The sequence below is a fragment of the Dicentrarchus labrax genome, unplaced genomic scaffold, assembly GCF_905237075.1.
Source record: "Dicentrarchus labrax unplaced genomic scaffold, dlabrax2021, whole genome shotgun sequence".
In the NCBI taxonomy this organism is placed as follows: Eukaryota; Metazoa; Chordata; class Actinopteri; family Moronidae; genus Dicentrarchus; species Dicentrarchus labrax.
Window position 1 is genome coordinate 7,057,455 of NW_026136711.1, and position 13,848 is coordinate 7,071,302.

Genomic DNA, 13,848 nt, shown 5'->3' on the forward strand with positions numbered 1-13,848 from the left:
GCCTAGTTTGACAGTTTGATCTGAGTTTGGTGCGTTGAGCTGGACGGAATGACCTGTCAATCACAAGGTAGCCCCGCCCTTAAGCATACCCTGCTTTATGCACTACTAGTGCAGTGCCCATAGGAAGTATGTATTGCTATAGAAAATGGGAGGTTAAAGGGACACTTCACCCATTTGCATTAAGCTTTGTATCATTAGAACCCCAGTCATATTTTTGAATGGTCGTGCATCATTCCCTCACTTCCCCTGAGAGGGGAGAAATAAGGATTTTAGTGTTGCACTTCCTGCTTCCAGTGATGTAAAAATCGTCATTTTGCGTCACTGGAAGCAGGAAGTCTCATATCTCTGTAGAGGGGGTGAGACTACAAACACTACTTCTGCATATTTTTTTTCTCACGCTACAGACCTATTACAGATCAGTGGGTGGGACTTCACCTGCAGAAACTAAAAAATCTAACCGCCATCTTGTTTGGAAGATAAGCGGAGGCGGATAACTGTCATTGTTAACATATTTATTTTTGTTGTTGTTGATATATTTCTGTAAATAAATGGTTCACATTCACGTTGTTGTAGTCCTTGGTAGTGTTAGTGGGAGCGGCTTGCGGAGCTGTGCATTGTGGGAGTTGTTGTCTTTAATACAAATGTGCCCTAAAGTCACTTTCTGTCTTTTCTCGGTCAAATAGGCACCAAAATCAAAATGTATGTTACATTTCGACTACATAAATAACCCACTTTCAATAAATATTAATGTTTCCACGGGTGAAATGCTCCTTTAAGTGGCTTTTTCATGGATGGCCAAATGAGGTTGTGTTTGAAGGTGGGACGTCAGGGACATTTAGGTTTGTTGTGAAATGTGTAGATTGATAACTATTGTGTTTTAATATAATTTGTCTTTTAGCAAGGACACTGTAGGGAGATGAACCCCATTCCACTAATGTGAAAGTACCACACCTCATGGTCAGCGCATATACATTCTGAAAGAGGAAAGTGAACTACATCTGAAATGGGATGAAACCTGGCAGCATAAACAGACTAACTTGTAGCATAGCCTAGTAAATGAACTGGGCAGGACATATTATTTAGCCCTGTAATATAGGCTAGCATACATCGGAGAGAGAGAGAGAGAGAGAGAGAGAGAGAGAGAGAGAGAGAGACAGAGAGCAATGGCAGTAAGGGCGACGGCGCGGAGTGAGGGCGTGTTGGTCAGACAGTCTGATAACTGCACGGGTCTCTCACTCAACTTAATAAAGAGAAATGTCCCACAAAGCAACGTTACAGGACCAAACAACAGTAACGTAGTAACTGTAACTGTCTATGGCAACTTACATGAGGAAAAAAAATACCACAGCTGTATGTAGAGAAGCATCTGTCCTCCTGTTTGTCCTCCCGCCTGTCCTACTGACTCTTCCGTTACATTTCTGCCCGAAAAACAGCGTCTGTCACCGGCGAAAAACTCACAGCGTGTATGCGATCAAAAATCACCGCAACCAAGACATCAGTTTACTTTCCACTGGAAAGCATTCTCCGTCTTGCGAGTGAGGGAGTCAGACAGCGTCCAGTTTACTGCTGGTGATTATGTATAATTATGTAATTTAGAGTGAAAAACGTAACTTCGTCACTTTCCAGGATGTTTGGTGGGTCAGGATCTCAATCACTACACATTAGGGCTCTGCAGTGATTGGCTCTGGTGCGCACGTGGCTATGGTGGCTATGGTAATGCTAGCGGAATTCTAAATAATTTATGAAAATAATTTATTAACTGTATCTTTGTAGTCCAAACAAAGCCAACGTTGCACACCCTTAAACCACACAGCAGCCATGTTGAAACTCTCAGGTCAGTCTGATCCTGATCTGCATAGATATTTGAGCCACACACACACACACACACACACACACACACACACACACACAGACAGAGATTCCTTGCTTTATAGATAGATAGATAGATAGATAGATAGATAGATAGATAGATAGATAGATAGATAGATAGATAGATAGATAGATAGATAGATAGATAGATTATACTCTAATAAATGGGACCATAGTTGGGACCATTGGAGTCAGTAGAGCTGCCCCCTGCTGGCCATTAGAAAGAATTCAACACTTCTGCATTGGCTTCTCTTCACAGACCCGGACCACTAATATATACCGTCAATGGGTCTAACAAACAAGTCAAGAGAACAGGTGATGTGATTCACAGTCCTACCACTGGTTTCTCGCTACACTGATGTACAGGTGGCAGTAAAACAACCAAGAAATGCAGCTGTGTACCTACAAAGACTGGGAAGAAAAAGACTGACAGCAATGAATTAAGTTGAATTAAAAATCTGCTTAGCAAATCTTTTATGAAGAAGGAAATGCACTCAAAGCCAAACGAGGAAATACATCAACAATACTTTTACAGTGTCCTTCACAGGAGTTAGGAGTTAGAGTTTGAACTGTCTCAAGACTTTTGTGACACGTAGGACTTGAGCTCCCGTTAATAGATGTACAGCTCAGCAACTTCTCCTTGACCCCTGCCAGCACAAATCATCACAAACACTGGTGCTCCCAGCATGAAGCTGTATTCAATTCCAGTGTTTTGTGGGGAGGACAGAGGTATAAAAGTATTCAGGGTGCTCCACACAAAGCTCCTCAGTGTCATCCTAAAGGTTAATGATACCCTGTAAAGTATGGCAACCCCCAGTGCTGGGGGCTTAGACTCCTCTTTGAATTCTTAATTTCAGATTTTTGCTGCTTTAAAACCTGTGTGACCGTCTGACCTCTCTTGTCACTGGCTACATCTGACTTATTTTTTTCTAGGTATGCTGACCAAACCAACACAAATAATGAATAACATTGGAAGTCCAAATTACCTTTTAGGTTTAGGCAACTAAAACTACTCAGTTGAAGCTAAGATGGTCATGGAAAACAATTAATCGTTGAGGTAAGAAAATCACAAAGGAAACCAACACTCAAGGCCATTGCACACCAAGTCCATTTTTTCATCCGAAATTGCACCTTAAATTGCAAATAAATATGACCTCACATTGTGTCACTCAAATCTTGTCCTTCATTAAAGTCAAATTGCTCATAATTCTCATAATTTGTCTAAAGTTGTAGGCCATTTGGAGTTACAAAGAGCAGCTACTAATTCATATTTATTAGAATTTTTAAAGTTGTACATTTAGCATTTATTAATTACACTGAATAAACAAAGTAACTACTGTATTAATAATGTTTAGTTATTACCAAGGATTAGAGCTTTGAATATCAATCATGATACATTTGTACTCATTTGACAAATGTGCCTCCCTTCTTTCAAACTGCCCCCAGTCTTGTCCCCCATTCAGAAGTTGCCTGTGGCTCCTTTGCATTTTATTTTTGTGATTCATTCTTTGTATCGCACATTTAATTCCTTATGCAGTTGTTCCATGTAGTATTTTTTAACCTTATGCTTGGTTCACTTTATTATTTTAAGATTATTGTTTTATGAACTACCCTGCACCCAAAATGTAAGAGCTTCAAATATCATAAATAGGTATGAGTGAGTTAATAAACCTTGTCTTCCTGCAGAACCCTGCAGCAGATCATCCTACAAGCTCTTTTTAAAATACAATTTCACCAATAAAACTTTTTTTTTGGAGTGCAGCCGGTGTTAAGTTTTTAATGGATTTTGGCTGGTTATTACCTGCTATTGTATTTTTAGCAGCCATATGAAGCAATAATATCCTGTCCCAGTGAAGTGTGATTGTGGTTGCATAATCAAATAGAGTGTAGCAGTGCTGTGTCGTTCTGCTGTTGGATCAAGAGCTTCAAAAACTCCATTCAGAGAGAGAACATGAAACTTTCTTTCCTCGCTCTATGTTCTCACACTTTTTTTCCATCATTCTTCTTTTGTTTTTCTCCAGATTCTTTTTGCTTTGTGATGCACAACCACTTCCTCAGTCCCCTTTTTCTCAATTTTCTTTACATCCTCCTCCGTCCATACCTTAACCACTTACTCTGACTTGCTCTTCCCCCTACACCTCTTCATCCTCCTCCACAAAGACAATGAGGTCTTTCTCATCCCCACTTTTCTTCATGTCTCTCATCTGCTCTCCTTGCTTTCTCTGGTTCTTCCTCTTCTTCCTTTTCTCCCAATCTGTCTCTTCTTCCTCCTCTTGGCCCAGCACTTCCTGTTACTGCTCCTCCTCCTCTTCATCCACCTCTTCTTTGCAGTTGTCATCCACGTGGGAGGTTTAGAGTAGTGATACAGACGAGGAGAGAGGGGAAGGAGGAAGATGCATGGTGTAATCCATATGTACATAAATATACACGGCCACATGTAGCTACTCTTGCCATCTGCAGTAACTTATTGGAACAAGGATCATATTATCACAGCCAATAAAAAAATATGCTGCTTCTCTCCAACAGTTAGTGTTGGTTCTGCAGTGAGGTCTTTATAACTTACCGTACAGAACATGTAGAAGCCCCTCTGGGAACATCGCATATAGCTGTGTTTTGATTCAGCTACACACACCTGCGTCTGGCAGCTGCACGCTATGATGCATTAGAGAATGTTGTAAAAAACAAAAGTGCTTTGGCAGAAATGCTTACCGCACCCTTTATATTCATATTTGAAGAATTTAGTATTTTTTTTCTTATTTAAAAATTACTCAAAACGATTGATTCATGTAAGTAGTAGGCGATTAATTTTCTATCTGTCATCGAAACACTTGAAATGTTGCTGTATTGATTTATTTTCACCAAAAGTGCACCAAAATGTTAACTAAATCTGTTCCGTATTGGTGAATAAAGGAAATTACAAAAATATGTTTAATATGTTAATATTTGTGTGGAACCAGTTGACAAACTAGAATTATGTCTAACTAATTAGTAAAAAAAAAAATGCATTGGATGGAAACAAATGTAAAATATGTAGCCTGTAAATATATTATTTAAGTCCATGTAACTTAAAAAAAAAAAATAAAAAATTGTTGGTTCAATTAATTAAAAATTGAATGCATTAAATCCCTGAATTTGGCTGTATTTGTAAGATATTAAGCATATTTTTTAGAGAGCAGAGTCAACTATACCACCAAGGACTCAGTATATGGGAAGTTTAATTTAGGTTGCTGCTCCTGCTTTTGGATTAGGTGTCTTTTGAAAATGTATTCATTAACCTTTAGGTTCTTTTTTTTACAACTCTGTTTGAGATCTGGTATGCTTTTTGGGGCCCTTGAAAACCTCTGCTACATTTAGACCCCATCAGCAGTAATTATAAATCTAGATGTTTTTATGCTGAAAATATCTAGGACCTCATGGGCCACAATAGGTTTCAGTTGCACTCCTGTTTTTACCCATTTTCTTCTTCACTTTAAATTTCATCAGGTTGTGTCAAGCTAGCATTAGCATTCGTCAGCGTCAATTTACAGGTAGCATTAGCATTGTTCAGCATTAGTTATGGTGCGTTTCATTTACCTCTGAAGTCGAGCTGGGAATGACATCACACCCAAGTTGACCACGTTCCAGTACAACAGGTTGGAAAACCAAGCTTTAGCTAGGTTAGCCATTAGCCACTGTTCAATTCAATTCAATTCAATTTTATTTGTATAGCCAATTCATAACAGAAGTTATCTCAGGACACTTTTCAAATAGAGCAGGTCTAGACCGAACTCTTTATAACATTATTTACAGAGACCCAACAGTACCACCATGAGCAAGACCTTGGAGACAAGGGCAAGGAAAAACTGCCTGTTAAAAGGCAGAAACCTAGGACAGATCCTTCCGGCTCTAGGTGGGTGGTCGTCTGTCTCGACCAGTTGGGGTGAGAGAGAGAGAGAGAGAGAGAGAGAGAGAGAGAGAGAGACAGACAGACAGACAGACAGACAGACAGACAGACAGGTGCACAGCAACAACAGTATTGGCAATGGCAATCTAGCAGGACCATGGCAGGAGGCTCCACCAGGATCGATAAGAACCTGTGAGACAAGAAAGCACAAGAACTCCGGGGAAGAAGTGAAGTTAGTAACATGCATTAATGGAACATGAATGAGTGCAGAAAGAGAGAGGAAGAGAGGAGCTCAGTGCACCATGGGAAATCCCCCGATAGTCTAGGCCAGGGGTGTCAAACTGATCCATGAAAGGGCCGGTGTGGCTGCAGGTTTTCATTCCAACCATGCAGCAGCACACCTGACTTGGTTCATTCAATCAACTGAACTGTCTTCACACAGTCATTTCAGGTGTCCTCTTGCTTGATTGGAACAGAAACAGCCACCCTTGATTAAAGCGTGGGTGTGGCTGCAAGATTTTGACTGTGAAGACAGTTCAGTTAATTGAATGAACCAAGTCAGGTGTGCTGCTGCATGGTTGGAATGAAACCTGCAGCCCCACCGGCCCTTTCACGGATCGTTTGACACCCCTGGTCTAGGCCTATAGCAGCATAACTAAGGGATGGTTCAGGACTCACCTGATCCAGCCCTAACTATAAGCTTTATCAAAGAGGAATGTCTTAAGCCTACTCTTGAATGTGGAGAGGGTGTCTGCCTCCCGAACCAAAACTGGGAGCTGGTTCCACAGGAGAGGAGCTTGGTAACTGAAGGCTCTGGCTCCTGTTCTACTTTTAGAGACTATAGGAACCACAAGTAGCCCAGCATTCAGAGAACGTAGTGTTCTATTGGGGTAATAGGGTACTATGAGCTCTTTAAGATATGAAGGGGCGATGAAGAGCTTTATAGGTGAGGAGGAGAATTTTAAATTCTATTCTACATTTTACAGGGAGCCAATGCAGAGAAGCTAGTACAGGAGAGATGTGATCTCTTTTTCTAGTTCCTGTCAGTACTCGTGCTGCAGCGTTCTGAATTAATTGGAGCGTTTTAATGGACTTATTGGGGCAACCTGATAATAAAGAGTTGCAGTAATCCAGCATTGAAGTAACAAATGCATGGATTAGTTTGTCTGCATCTGTCTGTGATAGGATGTGTCTAATTTTTGTAATATTACATAAATGAAAGAAGGCGGTCCTAGAGGTTTGCTTTATGTGGGAGTTAAATGACAAATCCTGATCAAAGATAACTCCAAGATTCCTGACAGTGGTGCTAGAGGCCAAGGTAATGCCATCTAGAGTAACTATATCTTTAGACAGTGAGTCTCTAAGGTTTTTGGGGCCAAGTACAAGAAATTCGTTTTTTTCTGAGTTTAACATCAGAAAATTGCAGCTCATCCAGGATTTTATGTCCTTAAGACAATATGTAATTTAGATAATTGATTAATTTCATCGGGCTTGATTGATAGATATAACTGCGTATCATCTGCATAACACTGAAAGTTAATGGAGTGACTGTTAGCAATACTAATTGATAACAACACATGTTATGATGTATTTTGCTCATACAAAGACATCTACAGACTGATTTAATAAGACACAAAAGACAGAAGTGCTAATAAACAGTATATTACAGCTTTCACTTAGCTGACGCACAGAGCAGCCATCTTGGATTTTGAGGTTAGGGTTGGTTAGGTTCTTCCGACTTTCCTAGTTGGAAACCTGAATTCTGGGAGCTGGGAACTTCCCGGTTCAAATGGAATGCCCCTTTATTTAAGGTAGCCTAACATTAACAGTGACCCCGCCATCTCCCTCCTCTGTCAAAGCATTATTCTGACGTTCTAACACTGTTGATGTTATCCAGTTGTTTTTGTTAGTTTGAAGCGTCAAAGAAGTCACACATTTGTGCTTTGTCTCCAGTAAAGCTAGACCAAAAAGCTTTTTAATTTTTTCACGGATCACACGTCCATTTATTGTTATACTGATGCTGTAATTGAGTGCTGAATATTCCTGTCCCAGCGGCATTTACAACAGAAGCATTTACAACCATGGAACATCTACATGGAGAAGTTTTAATTGGACTTAGCATATAAAAGCAGGTGACATGGATTTTATCGCTATCCATGTGTATGAACAGGAAAAGGCAATGGCTGTTAAAGGATCATTGAAGTGACGGGGAAGATGACTGCAGTTCTAGCAGACTTTAGTTTTAGAGGGAACAGTTCAATTTGTTCCCCTGCTCCTGTCGATATACATCCCCATTATCCTGCAGAGTCACAGAGTGAGCTGGGGGGATGGAAGATGTGTGATGAGAAAGGAAAATGGAGAAAGCGGCAGGATGGATGTTGAGACAGGCAGGAGGACAGACAGAGAGGAATCCAGCAGACAGGAAGGCAGGCAGAGAGAGAGACAGTTGCCATTTTGCCGGCTCTCAGCCTCAGGCCAGACTGAGAGTGTGAGCCAATCAAACAGTGAGTCAGACAGCAGGTCTTCCTCCTCCCTGCTGGGATCCTCGCATTACCTGCACCACACACGCACGCACGCACACACACACACACACACACACACACACACACACACACACACACGTAGAACAAAAATACTCTATTATACAACACTGTTTTATGGACTTTATGAGCCTGTGCAGGTAGGGAAGGACTCAACATTTGCTGTAAATCCCCATACTGAACAACCTGCAGAGAACCATCATATTATATAAATATTATATCTTATTATGCACTTACCTACAGAGCATCACTCTATTTAAAAGCTCATATGTAGGGGTGTATATATATTTATAGTATATAATATAGATTTAACGGTTTTAACATTATAGATGCGACTACATCGTTACGCAGAACCCTGGATGGATCTAAATGTACCATGATCCAGTCAATGGTCCAATTCTAAACTTATGAATCGGTTGACTGAAGCTGCTAACAGCATCAACACTATTCTTATTTTATGCTATTAAATTGGCAAAGAATTCACAGTTACCGACAGTCAAATTAGAGTGGCTGCTTTTACCCAAAAGGGGGTGGGCCTTGACACAAGACCAAAGTACCCGGATGGGTTGCTCCCATTTACCCTTATCCTACGCAACAGCATTCGTGGCTTCAGTTAAGCTGATGTAGTCAGTGACATGCTGTTAAATTGCATTCAGACTATACACAGCCTTTTTAAGCATTTTCTTTTCAAACTCTGCAGTTTTGAAGAGGAAATAAAATTGTTTGGCTCTGTTAGAGTGAGTGAGACAAAACCCGCTCCTTTGAGTAACCTGTCTTTCCCTCATGTCAGGGTTAACAAACTCAGAGTTTTCAAAGTAATCCTGCTTTCTGAAACAGAGCACTGGAGTTCAAAGTCAGGGAGTGAAATGCATTAAACAAATAAGCAAAAATCATTCCGCTGTCTTCGCCACCACATCAGAAGTGTGTTGTTACTCTGAACTACTGTCACAGACAGACACACACAGATCAGATCACCTAACTTCTGTGTGTGTGTGTGTGTGTGTGTGTTGTGTGTGTGTGTGTGTGTGTGTGTGTGTGTGTGTGTGTGTGTGTTTGTGTGTGTTTGTGTGTGTGTGTGTGTGTTATGATGCTAGGTGTGCTGCAGAAGTGACCGATGGCTCCCAGTACTTCGTGCTGCTGATGATCACAGACGGTGTCATCTCAGACATGGCTCAGACCAAAGAGTCTGTGGTCAATGTGAGTACACACAACACTGCACCCTGCACACTGCACACAAAACGGTGTGTGGGGACAACACATAAGACATGGATGAGTTCCACACAGACCTAAGTTGCAATCTATCTTTCCTAAACTCTTAATAACATCCAGTCAGCAGGGGCAGATCTAGAGAAATAATCATGGGGTGACAGAAATATCTGCTGATTTAATCACATAAATAATTAACAATCACATATCAATATTTGCTTGGAAAAGTCGCCAAATTAAGATATTTGAACCCAAAAAACATTATTGTGGCAATTTGGTAAAACACTGAATAGAAATATCTAAAGGTGGTATTAGAAAGTAATGCATTGTTTTATTTCCATGTAGTCTAAAATGTTCATTACATTAATTTCCATTTTCAATATTATTTTTATTATTAATTTATGTGTTAAATCTGACACCAAACTAATGTCACAGCTGGGGTAGCCAGGCATTTCTCTGCCACCCCTCTAGATCCACGTCTGCCAGTCAGGGAAGCTGAACATAACTGAAAAGGAAAGAACAGAATATCAGAGACAGTAACAAAGCTGCACTTGGCAACATTTTTATGCAAAAAACAATCATGGTTATCCTTGATCATTAATATACACTGTCTCAAGTTGCCCCTTAGTCAAAAATGTAAATATTTTTATTTATAAAAGTCATTATTGGTTAGTCGGTATTATAAAGAAATGACAGGACTCCGTAGGAGGGGATTTAACAGATCCCGTCCTGTGCTGTGGTGGTCCCCAGAAAGAAAAGGATTAACACTAGAGACTAGGGAGAGGTGGAGTTCTTGAGGAAAAACAAAGGTATGAGGGGTATTTTGCATGAAACAGGCTTATGACATTTAATTAAGGGACAGTATTTTGATTGAGAAGCAGTTTACTTCTGCAGTACCTGCTAACACATTTAGAGAGAGGATAATACATTTTACTTTCTATTGCTTCAAGGCCATATTTCCAATTTGATTAGCAAAGTGACAAAGTGGCTTTTAGCAGTCATAGCAAAGAGAGAGCAAACAAGTAGAGTGCCACCTACAGAAACTTAAAGCTGCATTAATCAATATCCATAACCTTAACCGTACCCGAGTCCACATGTAAGAGCTGGTCTGGGTATGGCATGCTTCATTCAGTCAATTGGCCTCGCCCACTCATGAAAGAACAACAAAAGCAGAACAACAGACTATGATCAGAACAACAGTAAACAGCCAACCAGGGCAGTCTGGACTGTTAGGATCTCAAAGATGTAAATATAGTTAAAAAGCATTTTATTCTGATTGCAGCCAAGTATATTCAGGAATGTGTATATACTGTACATTCAAGCTTATTATGTGTATATTAGAGTGGGGGAACAGTATTCTGGCTCACACCCCTCCTGTGTTTTCGCCACAGGCAGCCTCCCTGCCCATGTCTATCATCATAGTGGGAGTGGGCCCTGCTGAGTTTGATGGTAAGTGAGTGTTTGTGTATATGTGTGTGTGTGTGTGTGTGTGTGTGTGTGTGTGTGTGTGTGTGTGTGTGTGTGTGTGTATGTGTGGGTCAGTTTGGAGTTTTCATCATCTGTGTAGCCAAAACAATCAAGGAGCCATTTTGTTTGATGCATTGTTAGAATAATACATACATACATACAGTATATATGCAAATGTAATCCCGTTAAATGCCTCTCAAAGTTTCCACAGCATGTAAATCCTATCCCCCTCACCCACCCTTGCTTACATGCCTGTGATATCAGCCAGCCATCCACACTGTTCAATAATTTACCAGGGGACTGTGGTAAGCCACGGACAGGAAATGTCAGTACTGCAAAACAGCAAAAAACATCTCACTGGTAAAACCCAACAGGTTAAGACTGAATAGATAATACATGCATGAAAAGTCCAGATGAGAATAAAATGACCCCAGGGAATTAATAATTTGGTGCTCCTGAAGAAATCCCTTAAATGGTGCTTTCAGACAGGAATAGACTGTGCTATATTTCCATTCAGAGGAAATACTGATACCAATGTGTTCTTAAAGGATACTACTGAAATTCTTTTATCATGGCATTATAGAGGAACATTTCCTGAAGAAAATGCATGTTATCGCTATGTACAAAAAAATCCCTGTTGGACATTGTTGTAGCAGTGTTGGTGACTACAGTGTTATCATAACCAATAGGAATGAGCACTAAATCTAAGGAAATAAATCTGTTTAAAACAAACCATTAAACTATTTTTTGATTTACCAAAAATGTATCATTGGTGGACAACATCTGCTTTTCACATGTGCACACACTGTCTATCAGATACCTAGACCTATTTACAAAATCTGTTTCCATGGAAATGTGAGAGTCTGGCTTCCTCTTGTTTAGCTTTATAGAGAACAAATGGTTTAACCTGCCCTCTTTCACACTAATCAGAAGTACTGTTAGTTATCTAAAGTGAATAACCTGCTGCTGTACTCGGATAAAGGATGACGTGTTGGAAATCCCATCTGATGGGGACACAATGCTCAAACAGAGATGTTGCCCCTCAGGTTTCCTCCACTGAATGTTGTCTGTGGGAGAGAAATGTAAAAAGAATGCTGATTGTCACACGATGGGTTTTAATGATTCCGCTTTCATTTTAAATTCATTCATTTTGCAATGAAACAGATTTATCTCACACAGGAGATTTGAAGTGTCATGATGGGCTGTTGTATACACTTAAGAAGTTTGTCTCACCGGCTCTGAGCTGTGTCTGTAGTCTGTAGTTTTCCTCTTTGTCTGATGAGGGAGATGGTAATTAGACGTTTGCCAAAATGTGTTGATTTTCCACTGCAAGAGTCCTGGCAGATATACACTGTGTAATTGATTTTATTTTTCTATTTCCCAAAAGCCAAAGGCAGTGTCTTTCCAACTGAGTAGAGAACATGTAGAGAAATTTCCTCTTTTCAACATTTCCACAAGCTTGATATGTAATTAACCACCAGCCAATAACAGCACGTCTTTAATTAAATTGGCAGTTTTTTTCTCTCACAGTTCAGTGTTGACGAATAGTTTGTTACAACATGGGTTTTCATAATACTGATCATCAGTAACTGATTATTTTTTTATAAATTCATCTGACGATTATTTTACGTTAAAGGTCCAGTGTGTAACATTTAGGAAGATCTATTGTCACAATCATTGTGATTATTCATTAGTGTATAATCACCTGAATATAGGAATCATTGTTTTTTCATTACCTTAGAATGAGCTGTTTTCATCTAGGACAGGGAAGGGAAGGGACAAACCAAACACTGATAGGGGCATCTGCATTTTTGTCACGTTTTGCGCCCACCATAGTTTCTCCTTTGTGTATTGAAAAGGAGGGTGAAGCGAGGGTGTACCGGAAATTCCAGAAAATAGTGAAAAATGTCCAAGGTGATAATTGTCATTTTGTCAGTCCAAAACCCAAAGACATATAAAACAGAGAAAGGCAGGAAATCTCCATATCTGAGTGGCTGAAAGCAGCATTTTCTGTGATTTTTGTTTCAAAAATGATCTGAATAAGAAAAAATATATATTTTTAATGATTAATTAATTATCAAAATAATTGCTGATTATGTTTCTGTCGATTGACGAGTAATTGTTGCAGCTCTACGTCAGTAATGACAACATTGTCAACAATGTCTGTTCCCAGATCTCTAAACATATTCAATAGAATTCATGGCCAAGATACAAACAACAAAACCCTAGCTTTCCTTTAAAGCTGATATTTTTAAATGAAAAACTGGTCAAATGGCTCTGTTCAGTGTACATGATTACAGACTATTTGTTTTCAGGGAAAAAGCTCCAATAAACCCACATTACACTACCTTCTCAGCACCATACAGCAGATAGAGGTGACAACTAGCTGGGGAGCATAGTGGAACATGGAGCAGATAAAGACCCAGATATTTCATTTTTAGATGGTAAATGTCAGAGCAGACTAACGATAGTTTTGAGATGGTCACTGTTTCAGGAGATGATAAAATCATTCATTCCTGCTGTCACATTGCACACATCAGACCTAACCAGGGATGGACTTTTTTTTTTCACCAACAACCAGTGTTTATTCTGATTTAATTTTACAGTTGCAATGAAAATAAATTTAACATCATTCCTCTTTCACATCTCCTTCACATCATGTTTACAGCTCTATGCTCCTATGGGCCAACATCGCTGCACTGTAATGCTGTGAAATTAGGCAATCTAGCTCTTTTCGTCTGTCATTTGTCTTCCACTATGACATACTACTATTCTCACTGTCATCCTCAACACGACACGTCAACAAACGGACTCCTATCAATGTTAATGTTTCTCTATGTGTAAATGGCAACTTGGCAATGTTCCTTATCAGTTGCATCTGTA

The 13,848-nt window shown here is 39.8% G+C and overlaps 2 protein-coding genes across 2 annotated transcripts in view; one reads left to right on the forward strand and one right to left on the reverse strand.

Annotated features, from left to right (window-relative positions):
• LOC127371851 (zinc finger protein 679-like) overlaps positions 1-13,848 on the reverse strand; it is a 395,275-nt gene that overhangs the window by 215,602 nt on the left and 165,825 nt on the right. The gene's annotated exons all lie outside the window — the stretch shown is intronic.
• LOC127371835 (copine-9-like) overlaps positions 1-13,848 on the forward strand; it is a 150,697-nt gene that overhangs the window by 129,985 nt on the left and 6,864 nt on the right. The window contains 2 exon segments of the mRNA XM_051414999.1: positions 9,387-9,489; positions 10,890-10,947. Of these exon segments, the coding sequence (XP_051270959.1) occupies positions 9,387-9,489; positions 10,890-10,947 (161 nt within the window).